Below are 14,956 nucleotides of genomic sequence, written 5' to 3' on the forward strand. Positions count from 1 at the left end.
ACGCGTTCCCAGAGACTGGGAGGTTACAAACTCCTGTTTCTGGACAACGTGTTGCTGAGGCTTCGGTCAGTCAAAGAAGGAGCGGTGGAGAAGGTGGCCGTCTGACCGATGCGTTCAGACAATTTTTTGGTCCGCAGCCCCAAGGTATGATCAGTTCCAGCAACCATCGCCAGCGTCTGTTTTACATGGTGCAGGAATACCTAGGGGCAAGATCAGACTTGGACACCTTTCCCACCGAAAATCCTCTGGGTTACTGGGTCTTGAGGATGGATCACTGGCCAGAGCTTGCACAGTATGCAATTGAGCTACTGGCCTGTCCTGCATCCAGCGTTCTTTCGGAACACACATTCAGTGCTGCTGGAGGCGTGGTAACCGATCACAGGGTGCGTCTGTCCACCGACTCGGTCGATCGACTGACCTTCATAAAAATGAATCAGTCTTGGATCACCACCAGCTACCAAGCACCTGATGCTGATGTAACCGAATAATTTTTTTGGAAATCTCAGATCCCTTCAAAGACTGCCTATGCTGATGCTGAGTGACTATCCCTGAGTAATTATCCTCTTCCTCCTCAATCATCACGCTGATAGCTTGTAAGAACATTTTTGGTTCTGGGCGCCACCACCAGTGCCTAAGGCCCAATTTTTCTGCCCCTGTTTAACAGGGGCGTGTAATTACAATTTTTGATGCAATACTTTGCAGCAGGGCTCATTCCTGCGTTCCAACTAGAGTGTCTGTGAGGGGTTGCAGTGTTGTGGCACCAGCACCAGTGCCTAAGGCCCAATTTTTCTGCCCCTGTTTAACAGGGACGTGTAATTACAATTTTTGTTGCAATACTTTGCAGCAGGGCTCGTTCCTGCGTTCCAACTAGAGTGTCTGTGAGGGGTTGCAGTGTTGTGGCACCAGCACCAGTGCCTAAGGCCCAATTTTTCTGCCCCTGTTTAACAGGGGCGTGTAATTACAATTTTTGATGCAATACTTTGCAGCAGGGCTTGTTCCTGCGTTCCAACTAGAGTGTCTGTGAGGGGTTGCAGTGTTGTGGCACCAGCACCACCACCACCACCACCAAAGGCCCAATTTTTCTGCCCCTGTTCAACAGGGGCATGTAATTACAATTCTTGATCTAATATTTTACAGCAGGGCCCATTTCTGCACCCACCAAGAGCGAGTGAGGACTTACAGTGTTGTGGCACCAGCACCACCACCACCAAAGGCCCAGTTTTTCAGCCCCTGTTCAACAGGGGCATGTAATTACAATTCTTGATCTAATATTTCACAGCAGGGCCCTGTGAGGGCTTACAGTGTTGTGGCCACAACAACACCTAAGGCCCAAATTTCTGCTGAGTATATAGGGCAGGCCCCTACTTCCAAACATCTAACTTACAAACGACTCCTACTTGCAAACGGAAGGAGACAACAGGAAGTGAGATGAAATCTACCCCTAGGAAGGGAAATTCTCTCCTGTAAGAGTTAGTATGGGAAAAACATTTCTCCTTTCCACTGATGCTTTCCAATCCTTGTTCCACAAAAAACCCCAAATTCTCAAAAAGCATTTGTCATTGGGACAAAAAGTGAGGTGAAATCTTCTAAAGAGGAGGAAAGACAGCAAAACAAATGTCACAGGGGTGATAACCCTTCCCTATGTTTTCCAAAAAGCTTAAAAAAGATTTTTTGGCTGGAGCTAAACACGTTAAAAATGTACCCGTTCAAAATGACAAACAGATTCTACTTAACAACAAACCTACAGTCCCTGTCTTGTTTGCACCGCCTGTATACTGCTGTTCAGAGTATATAGGGCCTGGTGGCCCCACACCTTTCCTTATTTTAATTTGGGTGCGGGGTTCCCCTTAATATCCATACAAGACCCAAAGGGCCTGGTAATGGACTGGGGGGTACCCATGCCGTTTGTCTCACTGATTTTCATCCATATTGCCAGGACCGGACATTACATTAAACCCGCAAACAGTTTACGCGCCACTTTACAGGCATACTATAGACATCCCCCAGGTACGATATTTAAAGGAATATTTCACTTTTTTTTTTTTTTTACTTTAAGCATCATTAAAATCACTGCTCCCGAAAAAAGTTAAAAGTTTTTTTTGCATTGATGTCCTACCCGGGTCCCCAAACCCTTTTTAGGACAATACCATGCAAATTAGCCTTTAAAATTAGCACTTTTGATTTCGAACGTTCGAGTCCCATAGACGTCAGTGGGGTTCTAACGTTCCTGCGAACTTTCGGTCCGTTCGCAGGTTCTGGTGCGAACCGAACCGGGGGGTTTTCGGCTCATCCCTACTGTTGATTTACATGTTGCGCTGCACTGTATTTGTTATATAGTATCTTCAAGGCTTTTTTAGATTATCCTTGTAGTGTTCAGCTGGCAATCATTATTCTTGTTCTATCTTTATCTGCACTGAATATTTATTGTTATTTATACATAAAATCCCATCTGGCTATATATACCAGTATATGTTCCTGACACTTATTAGAACTGAAAAAGCTACTTGGATGAGTGGCGGAATGTCTTAAACATTCAACAATAACAAAGGAAAACAAGCCAGGCTGAAATTATGTGGATAACTGGCAGTATACAATATAACGATTGTCCTCTTGTAAACAGGACCAAGGGCAAAAGAGTGACTTATTGCTTTTATTACTCTCCCTGTGTTATTGTTTGCACTTTTCTTAGTGTCTGTTGGAGTCTGGCGGCCGGGAGCTTGTTAAGTGCAAGTCTTAAGTAGCCATTAAATTCAAGTATGTTTGCTGGTTTTCTTGAAGTGGAATTTTTATTTGGGACCTGTAAGGGTCGTATGCTCTGTCAATTCAAACTTGCATAAAAGATTGTTTAAAAGACATTGCCCAAGTATTTCATGTTTGTGGTGTTGCTGGCTAGTTGAATCACTTGTTGGCTTCTTCACTCTACCTGAATTAACAGTCTTAACCAACTTCTGCAGTCAATACCCTGTTTCCCTGAAAATAAGACCTAGCGCGATTGTCGGTGATGGCTGCAATATAAGCCCTACCCCCCAAATAAGCCCTAGTTAAAGTCCTTGTTTGTCTTATTTTCAGGGTAGGGCTTATTTTCGGGGAAACAGGGTAGGGCTTATTTGGGGGGTAGGGCTTATATTGCAGCCATCACCAACACTCACGCTAGGTCTTATTTTCAGGGAAACAGGGTAGTAATCCAAATGGTGGTGTCATACTGATTGATTACTGTCTCTATAAATATTTTGGGCCTCATATGCAGTGAGGCAAGCAAGGGGCTTCCTCCCAGGCTCATCTTTGACTTGCGTCATATGACCAATCGGAGCCAGTCAGGAGGAGCCTAGGCTAAGCTTTCCTCAGCTCTGGATTCTATTTCCCTGCCGGGCGAGAGATGTCAGCTTCTGCAGTGGCAGGTGGTCGCAGAGTCAGGACTCAAGTCACTTGGCAGGAGACATGTGGGCCATGTGAGCTGGACGTCTGGTGCTAGCAACACCCCTGATCTGCGCATAGTTCAACTGCTCCCCACCATGCTTCGACGTTGTCTCCCTGCTGTAGCACACCGCCTGTCTAAGGTCTTGTGTTGTCTGGTATTGGATCTTGAAACTCCCACATGACAGTGTCCAGGCCTGGTGATTGGACTCTCAGGCCCAACACAGTCAAATAGGGGATGTCATGTGCTCCCCAATACCTGCTCTGGCAGTAGGGGAGCATAGCTGTGTAACGATACATATCTGGAGGGCGAGTTGTGTAGACACATTTTGGGAAAAGTTTTAATATCTCTTTAATGTAGAATGAAACTTTCCACTGGGTTTCATTCTCAATGGGCGAGGATGTTACTGGCTTATTCAAAGACAAACTTGAAAAATAAAAACATTTTGCATTTAAACTAGACATGTGTCATTGTTTAGTGGCTCTAAGTTCTACCTTGGCCATCATCCGCTATGACTAAGCACCATATCTGGTGTGAAACGCATCAGTGGCTGTGCAGTTAATCTGTATTGCCCTGTGATACTTTGATATTCATTTTTGAATAAAGGTGAACTTTTTTGGAGTGCGGCTATCCAGCGTTCTATTTTTCCATTATCTCTGTTGCAAACAGAGCCAGCACCCTGCCTGATTGCAGGGACAGCTGTTCTTAGGAGAGGTGATCACTTTGGAGCGGTGCACTCCCATATTGGCCATCATCCAGTGTTAATTTCAACTAAAACTGATGTGGGTCCCTTAGAGGAAGATCTGTGGGATAATGCTTTAGGCTCAGTCTTGCTCTGTTCCCTCAATACTTCCCAAAGACTTTCTCAGTTATAGATTATTCTCTGTGCCCATGATACGCCTCTTCAAATATTCTGTATGGGTATTTTGCAATCTTCTCTGTGCTAGGTGACCTCATCCATCTTTTATGGCGCTGTACCAAGCTCCATCGCTATTGGTCAGACATTGTTACTACTATTAATGCTGTTTTTCAAATTGCCATTCCTGTTGAACCTGTTTGATGTATTTTGGGTATTCTCGATGACCTCCTACTAACTGAGTTTCAGAAGGTAGCCGTTAATAGGGCATTGTTTCAAGCCCGCCAACTCCTTTTGCAACAGTGGAAATCAGACAGGGCCCCCACCCACAAAGAGTGGGTTGTCCACATCCACATGGGTGATACCATTAGACTGGAAAAGGTTATCTTCCAGCATAGAGTGTGCCCAGGAAAGCTCAACAAACTTTGGGGGGACTGGCTGGCAGTCCCAGGCTTTGCGCCTCTCTACTTAGGGATGGATAGAATTTTGGGTTCAGACATGGTCTACTTTTTTTTAGAAATGTCAGAACCTCTATCTTGAGTGGTCATGTTTTTGTTGCAATTGTACTTCTCTTCTGCTACCCATACAGTATATATTGCTGGCTTGATTTTTCATGGTGGGTGTATTCTGGGGGTGAATGCTGCTCTCTCTGGATTTATCATATTCCATACATTTTTTGAGTGCTTTGGAACACCACTACTGCTATGTGTACAGGTTGTTTATTGGTTGTAACTCAAGAAACTTTATTTCTGATTTAAAAAAAAAATACACATAAAACTAAAACAATTCAGATTAATGAAATACAACTAAAAACTAAAATAATTTTTTCGTCAAAAGACTATGATTAAAACTAAATTGAAATTTTACATCAAAATGAACACTTTTTATTTAACAACTGCTAAATCTGCGTCTGTAGTGCAAGTTCAAAACTTCTAAATGTTGTCACTAAATTTTTACTCCAGGAGTATATATTGAGTTTGGAAATTCTAGAGAAATGCATTACAATTTTGCTAAACCTATTAGATTTTAGTTGACTAAAATCTACTGGTGATTTTAGTTGACTAAAATACGACTAAAACAATTCAGATGACTAACATATGACAACAAATAAAATGGCATTTTAGTCAAAAGACTATGACTAAGGCCTGGTTCACACGTATGCATTTTTTAGCGCGTTTTTAGTTTTGCAGAAACACACTACAGTCCATTTAACATGGTTTCCTATGGATGTAGTTCACATCTGTGCATTTTATGGAAAGGGCCTGGGTTATTTTTTCTGGTTTTTGATTCCCCAGACTTAAATTGATCAAAAACGAGTATTGAAAAACGCAAAATGCATCTGCCATATGCAAACTACAACCTGCATAGGTGTCAATCAGGCCCAAAACTAAATCGAGATACTTATGGTTGATGGTACCTTTATCTTCTTAGTGATCTTGAAAGTCAGGTGTCCCTAGATACCATATTGTCTTCTGGAATCCTCAGAGAAGAAGGTAGTATAACGCAGAATTATGGAACATGAGTCTATAGTTCCGTCCAGAAGCACTGGGAAAAATCTTCTAATTCTGGTTGCAGGTTTCCTGGATAGCATTTGCAGTTTACTGACTGATATCGATTTTCATCTACAGTTGCTGTTTGCCAGGCCAGTACAGTAACCTAAAACAACCAATTAGAATACCGAAGAGGTGGGGCTTAGCAAGTGCATGTGAATTTGTACAAGCAGCAGCTAATTTTGGCTGAACGGTCTTTGAGAAGGGCTGCAACATAAGCATGTGCTGATTTTATGAGGCTGATGGGTGATATTGAAAACTTTATTTTCTAGGCAGAGGGTTGCAGATTGAGGGCATGATACGTCAATTCTGCCACCTAGCAAAGCTGAACCAAACCGCTTCAGCAATAAATTTTATGAGAGAAATTTACTTCAAGAGCACAGCATTATTCATAAATACCTAAAAAAGCAGCATTGCGCCCGACCGCTTCTTAGTGGAAGTCATTCACAAGTTCAGCCGTAAATCCATTGCAATAAACTAATGCGAAGAATAAGGATGATGTCTACAATGCAATAACCCATAGTAGTCAACCATATTTCTGTTTACGGGCAGAAAAGATGTATTTTAAATGCTTCCCATGAAGTACTGCTGAATGCACATAAAATTCTATATTGCGGTGCCTATAAAGCTGAACCCCAGGAGGATAGAACATTTAGGCAGGTATGTGTTTATTTAAAAGCTATTAGGTGACACATGTAAGGGGTGGTCAAGCGATGATGGACCTTCCTCCTTATTCCCCATTAACCCGTTGGGTGTCATGAGTGGGTTACATGAGAAGACTACCCCGGGGTTGGGTTCTTTGGGCTACATAAGGCGTTGAATGGGGTTACTAACCATTGCACGTGAAGGCATGCTCATCAATGCCCAGGGACCAGGCAGGAGCCACGGTCATGTGAAAAGTCAAACATTAAGGCAGCCTCCCAACTCATAGACGAGCTCCATGTGTGCAGTACCCATAGTTCCTCTTTAAGCTACTTCATTCCATGCCCTACAAACTTATACTGATGTATTTGTTGCATTCAGAGGGACAGGCTGAGCCTCTGCCCCCTCTACCAGTCAGCGTACCTCTGTTACTTCACTCCCAGTAACAAAATGGGGTCCCGCTGAGCACAAAGCGCAGACCTCATGCGTGCTCTACTTAACTCTTCTCTTCCCATACCTAGTGACCAGGCCATAGATCTCCGTAACGCTAGTCCACTCCCGGTGACCGGCAGAGACGGACAGCTGGAGAGGGAGTCAAAGCACCGACCCCCTCGCTACCGGAAGACCTGTCACCAAACCAGGTACCACGCCAACGACTGGTAACTGATTTTCTTTGTGATTACTCATGGCAATTACCTCTTTCCTTCTTGTCTTGTTGAATGAACCTTTGTCGTAAGTGATGTTACACATACCCCATCTCTAGTAATATGCTAGGATCTCACATGCATCCCTTGATGAACTTCAGACCAGGCTTTGAGCCTGCCTACATGCACATTGTACAATAGGTTCTCATTACCCCTTCCACTCTCCACTCCTTTCCTGCAATCTCTTTGAGTATTTCCTAGCATGGGAAATAACTGACTGTTGTGGTACTAAATCTATGCCTTTGTCTTGTCCCCTCTTTTCCAAGGGTGCTGGACTCTGATCTAGGTTCACATTTGTGAAATGCACAAAAAAACGCACATCCCTTTTGAAGGCAAGTTGTGTTGCCATTCATTTTTAATGGCACCCCAACCCACCTTGCTAACATGTTTGTACCAACATAGGATGCATTTTGGTACACCGCAATTTTAATAAAGGGTCATGCACTTGTTTTGTGTGTTTTCCACACGTAGGGTGACCAGTTGAAAACATTGCGCTGCCCGAAACACGACGCACAAAAACACACGACTACCGTCACACCTGCATAGATGTGAGCGAAGCCTAAGGCTGGTCATACACAGTACATTTTCAAAATAATGAAAGTTCGTACGAACATTCTTTTGAAAATTCTCTGCACATTTGATGACTTGACATCATTGACTTGTTTGAAAGTACTTCAGAATTTAGCTTACTTTGGACTTTCCAAAAATGACTACATTTACTGTTATGCCCCGTACACATGGTCGGACATTGATCCGACAACAAAATCCTAAGATTTTTTCCAACAGGTGTTGGCTCAAACTTGTCTTGCATACACACGGTCACACAAAGTTGTCAGAAAATCAGATCGTTCTGAACGCGGTGACGTAAAACACGTACGTCGGGACTATAAACGGTGCAGTAGCCAATAGCTTTCATCTCTTTATTTAATTTGAGCATGCGTGGCACTTTGTGCGTCGGATTTGTGTACACACGATCGTAAATTCCGACAACGGATTTTGTTATCGGAAAATTTTATAGCCTGCTCTCAAACTTTGTGTGTCGGAAAATCCGATGGAAAATGTGTGATGGAGCCTACACACAGTCGGAATTTTCCGACAACAAGGTCCTATCACACATTTCCCGTCGGAAAATCCGACCGTGTGTACGGGGCATTAGAAATTAGAAGTTAGAAACATTTTCCATCCTGCTACTTTGAATTTTCTCATCACTGCGGTAGAAAACTAACGTCAGTTTGACCCCAATAAGGATTATAGAATCAAAAAACGCTCCTAAAACAAAAAATGTTAAACAAAATTTGAGTAGTGTATAGCCAGCTTAAAGTAATTGTAAAGGAAACATTTTTATTTAAAAAAATAACAAACATGTCATACTTACCTTCTCTGTGCAGTGGTTTTGCACAGTGCAGCCCCGATCCTCCTCTTCTCGGGTCCCCCGCCGGAGCTATGAGCCCCTCCCCCTTGCCGAGTGCCCCCATAGCAAGCCGCTCGTGTGTGCTCGCTCCCAGGCTGGTCTTCTGTCAACTTAGACAACTCATCAGAAACTCCAACCACGTCACTTCCGGTTTCTTTAAACCATCAGTAATTGGAGATTTTGACGAATTGCTGTTTGGAAACAACACCGGCAACCAAATACAGTCCGGTACAGGAAGATTAACTGTTTTGACAGCACAGCGGCTAACAAGGACAAAGTTGTCACCGCCTCGGAGGCGACCATTTTGTTGGCTAGTATCGGAGCGGAGTAACAATCTCCGCTTATAATATCGTGCACCGGACTTTATTCGGTTACCGATGTTGTGTCCAAACAGCAATTTGTCAAAATCTCCAATTACTGATGGTTTAAAGAAACCGTAAGTTAAGTAGTTGGAGTTTCTGACGAGTTGGCTATTTTGATAGAACACCGGCTCTCTGTGTCCTGCCTTACTGGCTGTGATTGACAGCAGTGGGAGCCAATGGCTGCTGCTGCTGCATCACAGCCAATCAGGAGAGAGACCCGCAAGAGCCTCAGGTTTCGTGCACATCACTGGATCGGGCTTACTGTAGGTAAGTATTGGGGGGGGGGGGGGGCTGGGGGGAAAGCTGAACATTGAAGATTTTTTACCTTCTTGCATAGAATGCATGAAGGTAAAAAAAAACCTTCAGCCTTTACAACCACTTTAAACTGACAATAAACTGGTTTTAAAAATATATATTCTATCGATTCAATGTATTCCTAACCTTACAAAACGACCTTCTGACGCTCTCTGCCTCCTCCAAAAAAAAAAATTATTTTATTTTTTTGCTGCTGTGATATGACTACATGTTAGAGGGAGGCTACTTTTGTTCTCCGTGGTCCCACTCCTATGTAGGAATGAAAGCACCCCCTCTTACGCGCTCTGGAGATGGACTACGGACTGTGTGATTTGTAGTGTGTAAAGCGCAGTGCATGCAACCGCAACTAACATGCACTGTTTGTTCCAAACAAAAGGGAAGTGAGAAAAAAGAGAGGCTCAGGGGCTCACGTAGAACATTACAAGGAAGAAGGAAAACATAGTAAGAAATAATTTATTGACAAATAGATAACAGTACCAATAACACCTTCCCTCCAGGCCTATGGCAGATAACGGCCGGGCGGGTGCTTTCCCGTTCTGACCGGACTTCATATGATGTCCTTCACATCGTGCCGCTCGTGTGCGCCGCATGGCGCAGCATGGAGATTGGTGGTGCCCTGTGTCCCTTGGGGTTTTTACCATGTGTCCAGCTGTGTCCAATCACAGCTGATCACATGTAAACAAATGCCGGTTATTGGAATTTCCTTTCCTCAGCGCTGTCAGTGTCTGAGGAAAGGAAAGCTGATAAGCGGTTTTCTAGTTACAATGGACATTTAGACTTATAATCAGGGCATTGATCATTAGTGCCCTGATTATCAGTTCAGCATATCAGTGTCCATCAGTGCAGCATACCAGTGCCCGTCAGTGCAGCATACCAGTGCCCGTCAGTGCAGCATACCAGTGCCCGTCAGTGTCGCCTTATCAGTGCAGCCTCATTAGTGCCCATCAGAGCAGCTTATCAGTGCAGCCTCATCAGTACCCATAAATGTAGCCTAACAGTGCCCATCAGTGCAGCCTCATCAGTGCAAATCAGTGCAGCCTCATCAGTGCAAATCAGTGCAGCCTCATCAGTGCAAATCAGTGCAGCCTCATCAGTTCATATCAGTGCAGCCTCATCAGTGAAGAAGAAAATTACTTATTTGCAAAATTGCATAACAGAAACAAAGAAAAAGTTCAGTTTTTTTTTCTGTCTTTTTTTCATTTGTTTAGCAAACAATAAGAAAAACCCAGTGGTGATTAAATACCACCAACAGAAAAGGTCTATCTGTCTCAAAAAATATGATAAAAATTTCATATGGATACAGTGTTTCATAACCGTGCAATTGTCATTTAAAGTGCGACAGCGCTGAAAGATGAAAATTGGCCTGGGCAGGAAGAGGGTGAAAGTGCCCGGTAATGAAGTGGCTAAGTAGAGGATCTGTATTATTTCTGGAGAATAAGGATATCGTTTAGCTTCACTTTAAATAGGACTTCAATCCTTGCACTTCAATTGTTGAGCTCACGGATGCATTCAAATAACCAGAAGACGCAGGCAGTGTCCCACTTACTTTGTGTCACTTACTTCAGTGTCTACACTTATTTTACAAAGTGTTACTTTGTTTATTGGCGTGTATCATCCTTTCTGAGACAGTTGTACCTAGTTGTATTTCTTAACGGATGTAAAAAAAAAAAAAAAAAGCTTGACAGATAAAACAGCTCTTGAATATAAATGAGGATTTGGTGTTCCATGCTAAAAAAAATTTTTTAGTCCTGCCCTGTAATAAATGAATAAAATTTGTGCCAAACCGATATACAGTAAAACCTTGGATTGCGAGCATAATTCGTTCCGGAAACATGCTTGTAATCCAAAGCACTTGTATATCAAAGCGAATTTCTCCATAAGAAATAATGGAAACTCAAATAATTTATTCCACAACCATTTATTCATAAGTCCTTCAGTTTATAGTCCATATAAAAAGATTATAGCAATGTGACCAGGTTGTGTAACCATAAAATGTCCATCCACAAATGAAAGCCTCCACAAGGGGATTAGAAGCAAAATCCAGCAGAAGCTACAGAGTATAAAAGAGGAGAGAGGCGCCTCTAAGTGTAGCAATATGTTGCTAAATGTTGCACCTTCATTAAATGTAACCATATTGCTACACTTAGAGGCGCCTCTCTTCTCTTTTATACTCAGTTGTGACATGACACTACTTGTATATCAAGACATCGCTTGTATATCAAGTCATAATTTGGTTTAAAATTTTGCTTGTCTTGCAAAACGCTCTCAAACCAAGGTTTTACTGTACCTCTTTGTAAAATAAAGGTCTTATTGGTGTACTCAGTATTCTTTCTTTTTTATTTTTCCAGCAAAAACACCCGGACTTCAGACACCCTGAACAAGCAGCAGACGCTGAGGATGCACATAGATATTCCCCGAGCACAACTTCTTATAGAAGAGCGAGACACAATGGAGACCATTGGTACGTCAACTCTGTCGCTGTTTCAGCCACTGGGCTGAGCTGCTTGTGTACAATAAACACCAACCTACACCCACACAATCCGTGCCGTGAGCTCAGCAGGCTTTTTGCGCAATAGAAAATACATTTCTGCAGATGGAGGAATGACTTATACCAAAATATTATCAGAATGGCAAACATTAAAGCCCAACTCCAGCTATTTCTTTTGGAAACAGAAAATAAAGGATAGAACTACTTATTATTATTATTATTATACAGGATTTATATAGCGCCAACAGTTTACGTAGCGCTTTACAACTTGAGGGTAGACAGTACAAATACAAAACACTTTGATACAGTAGGAATCAGAGGGCCCTGCTCCTTAGAGCTTACAATCTAAGAGGGAAGGTCAAGAGATACAAGAGGTAATAACTGTGGGTGATGTGCTGGTTGAGAAGATAAATGTACAGTTGTTAGGTGGGGGCCAGATAGGCTTCTCTGAAGAGATGAGTTTTCAGGGATCGTCTGAAAGTGGATAAAGTAGGAGAAAATCGGACGGATTGGGGTAGAGCATTCCAGAGGATGGGGGAGGCTCTGGAGAAGTCCTGAAGGCGAGCATGGGATGAGGTGACAAGGGAGTTTGAGAGCAGGAGGTCTTGGGAGGAGCGAAGAGAACGATTAGGTTGGTATTTTGTGACTAGGTTAGAGATGTAGCTGGGGGCCAGGTTGTGGATGGCTTTGTAAGTTATAGTTAGTCTTGAATTTAATTCGGTGACTGAGTGGCAGCCAATGGAGGGATTGGCAGAGGGGTGTAGCAGACGCTGAGCGGTTTGTGTGGTGGATGAGCCTGGCAGCAGCGTTCATGACGGACTGAAGTGGGGATAGCCTATTTAGAGGTAAACCAATGAGGAGGGAGTTGCAATAGTCGAGGCGGGAGATGACCAGGGAGTGGATTAGAAGCTTTGTGGTGACACTGGTTAGGAAGGGGCGTATCTTAGAGATGTTGTGGAGATTGAGGCGGCAAGTTTTGGATAGTGATAGAATGTCGGGTCAAAAGGTTAGTTCAGAGTCCAGGATTACACCTAGGACCTTGGCGTGTGGAGATGGGTTGATAGTTGAGCTGTTGATATTGACAGGGAAATCAGGGGAAGAGGCACCTGAGGGAGGAAATATCATGAGCTCGGTTTTGGATATGTTGAGTTTGAGGAAGTGATGTGACATCCAGGCTGATATGTCTGCTAGTAAGTTGGTAATGCGTGAGGAGACAGATGGAGAGAGCTGGGGGTGGAGAGATAGATTTGGGTGTCATCAGCGTAGAGATGATATTTAAAGCCGTGGGAGGCAATCAACTGACCCAGGGAGGTGGTGTAGATTGAGAAAAGGAGAGGTCCAAGAACAGAACCTTAGGGGACCCCTATGGAGAAAGGAAGAGGAGAGGAGGAAGTAGAGTTGTTAGTGACACTGAAGGAGCGGTGGGATAGGTAGGATGAGAACCAGCGAAGAGTACAGTCACGGAGACCAAAGGAGTGGAGTTTTTTAAGGAGGAGGGGGTGGTCCACTGTGTCAAAGGCAGCAGAGAGATCCAGGAGAAGTAGTACAGAATAGTGTCCATTGGCTTTAGCCATTAGTAGGTCATTTGAGAGTTTAAGGAGAGCAGTTTCCGTGGAGTGTTGAGGGCGAAAACCGGACTGAAGGGGATCAAGAAGTTTATTCATGGTCAGATGGTCGCTTAGTTGGTTGTAGACCAGTCTTTCAATAAGTTTGGAGGAGAAGGAGAGTAAGGAGATGGGACGTAAGTTGTTGAGATTGGTGGGGTCCAGTGAGGGCTTTTTAAGTATGGGGGTGACTAGCGCATGTTTTAGAGAGTTTGGGAAGATGCCACAAGAGAGGGAGAGGTTGAAAATGTGAGTTAGAGTGTGTAGAATCGAGTCAGAGGGTGAGCGTAGCATTTGCGAGGGAACAGGATCCAGGGGGCAGGTGGTTAGATGAGTGTTAGATAAAAGTTTAGCAACCTCAGTAATAGTAGCAGGGTTGAATGAGGGAAGTAATGATTGTATCTGTGGACATGGGGTGTTGCATGGGCGAGGTTTTTGCGCATTGGTGATCTCCTCATGAATTGTATCAATCTTAGTTTTGAAGTGATTGGCAATCTCCTGGGCAGTGATTGAGTTGGTGGGTGGAGGACAGAGTAGAGTGTTGAAGGTAGAGAAGAGTTGACGTGGACTGGATGAGAAGGTGTTAATGAGTGTGATAAAGTAGGTCTGTTTGGCAGTGTAAAGGCAGGAGTAGTATTTTAGGAGAGCAGATTTATATTGTGTGAAGTCTTCCTGGGTCTTAGTCTTATGCCACAGGCGCTCAAGAGCGCGGCTACGTTTTCTGAGACTTCTGGTGTCATCTGTTTGCCAGGGTTGTAGCAGTCGGGGCCTAATTCTGCGTGTAGTGAGGGGGGCAAGCTTGTCTAGGGAGGAAGACAGTGAGCTGTTTTAGATTTTGGGGCAGGACAGAGGTGAGATTTTGTCATAGAGGTGATCAGTAGCAGAGTAGAGAAGAGAAGGGTTGAGGTGGCGAAGGTTTCTACGTGTAACTGTTAGACGGTTGGAGGGAGAAGAGGTGGAAGACAGGGAGAGAGCAAAACTAAAAGGTGGTGATCAGAGAGTGGGAGTGGATTGTTGGAAAGGTAGCACGGAGTGCACAGATAGGAAAAGACAAGGTCAAGGGTGTTGCCGTTGGAGTGGGTAGGAGCCTGTATCCATTGCTTCAGGTCAAGCGATGAGGTTAGACTGTCATATTTTAATTGTGGATTCCCCATTGGGAAAATCTCCCTCATTTCCTGTCTCTGTAAGGCAGGCAGGAAGTGATGGGATATCTCCCCAACAGGGATAGAAACAACAATAACCCCCCACCCCCACCCCCACCCTGCAACACCCCACCCTCCAACAGAGTCAAAGACACCAATAAGAACTTGCCAAAAAGCTTTAGCCCTTCTTAAATTATTTAAAATGGAAAAAAGTTTTGGCTGAAGTTGAGCTTTAAGTAAGTGTATCTCTTTGTAGGAAGAAAAAGTGCACTATAAAGATGCAGGTCAGCAATAGCCATGGCTGTGGCTGGGTGGGGCTGAGCTCTGTACCGAATGGTACCTGTCTTTAAGGCCCTAGGTGTTCAGGGATGAATATATGGAACCTAAGTCTTCTGCTGCTGACTTTAAGAGGGCTGCAGGCAGCGGGGCTGGGTGCTGTACCTGTACCCCCCTGGGGCACACTAAAA

At 43.8% G+C, this 14,956-nt stretch overlaps 1 protein-coding gene across 4 annotated transcripts in view; it reads left to right on the top strand.

Annotated features, from left to right (window-relative positions):
• Window positions 1-14,956, top strand: part of DSCAM (DS cell adhesion molecule) — a 726,986-nt gene that overhangs the window by 632,653 nt on the left and 79,377 nt on the right. For 2 of the 4 annotated variants that reach the window (XM_073617225.1, XM_073617226.1), the window contains exons 29-30: window positions 6,985-7,104; window positions 11,604-11,716. In XM_073617225.1, coding sequence (XP_073473326.1) covers window positions 6,985-7,104; window positions 11,604-11,716 — 233 coding nt within the window. The remainder of the gene's footprint in view (window positions 1-6,984; window positions 7,105-11,603; window positions 11,717-14,956) is intronic. The other 2 variants (XM_073617227.1, XM_073617228.1) reach the window with 1 other exon arrangement.

The sequence above is a fragment of the Aquarana catesbeiana genome, linkage group LG02, assembly GCF_042186555.1.
Source record: "Aquarana catesbeiana isolate 2022-GZ linkage group LG02, ASM4218655v1, whole genome shotgun sequence".
In the NCBI taxonomy this organism is placed as follows: domain Eukaryota; kingdom Metazoa; phylum Chordata; class Amphibia; order Anura; family Ranidae; genus Aquarana; species Aquarana catesbeiana.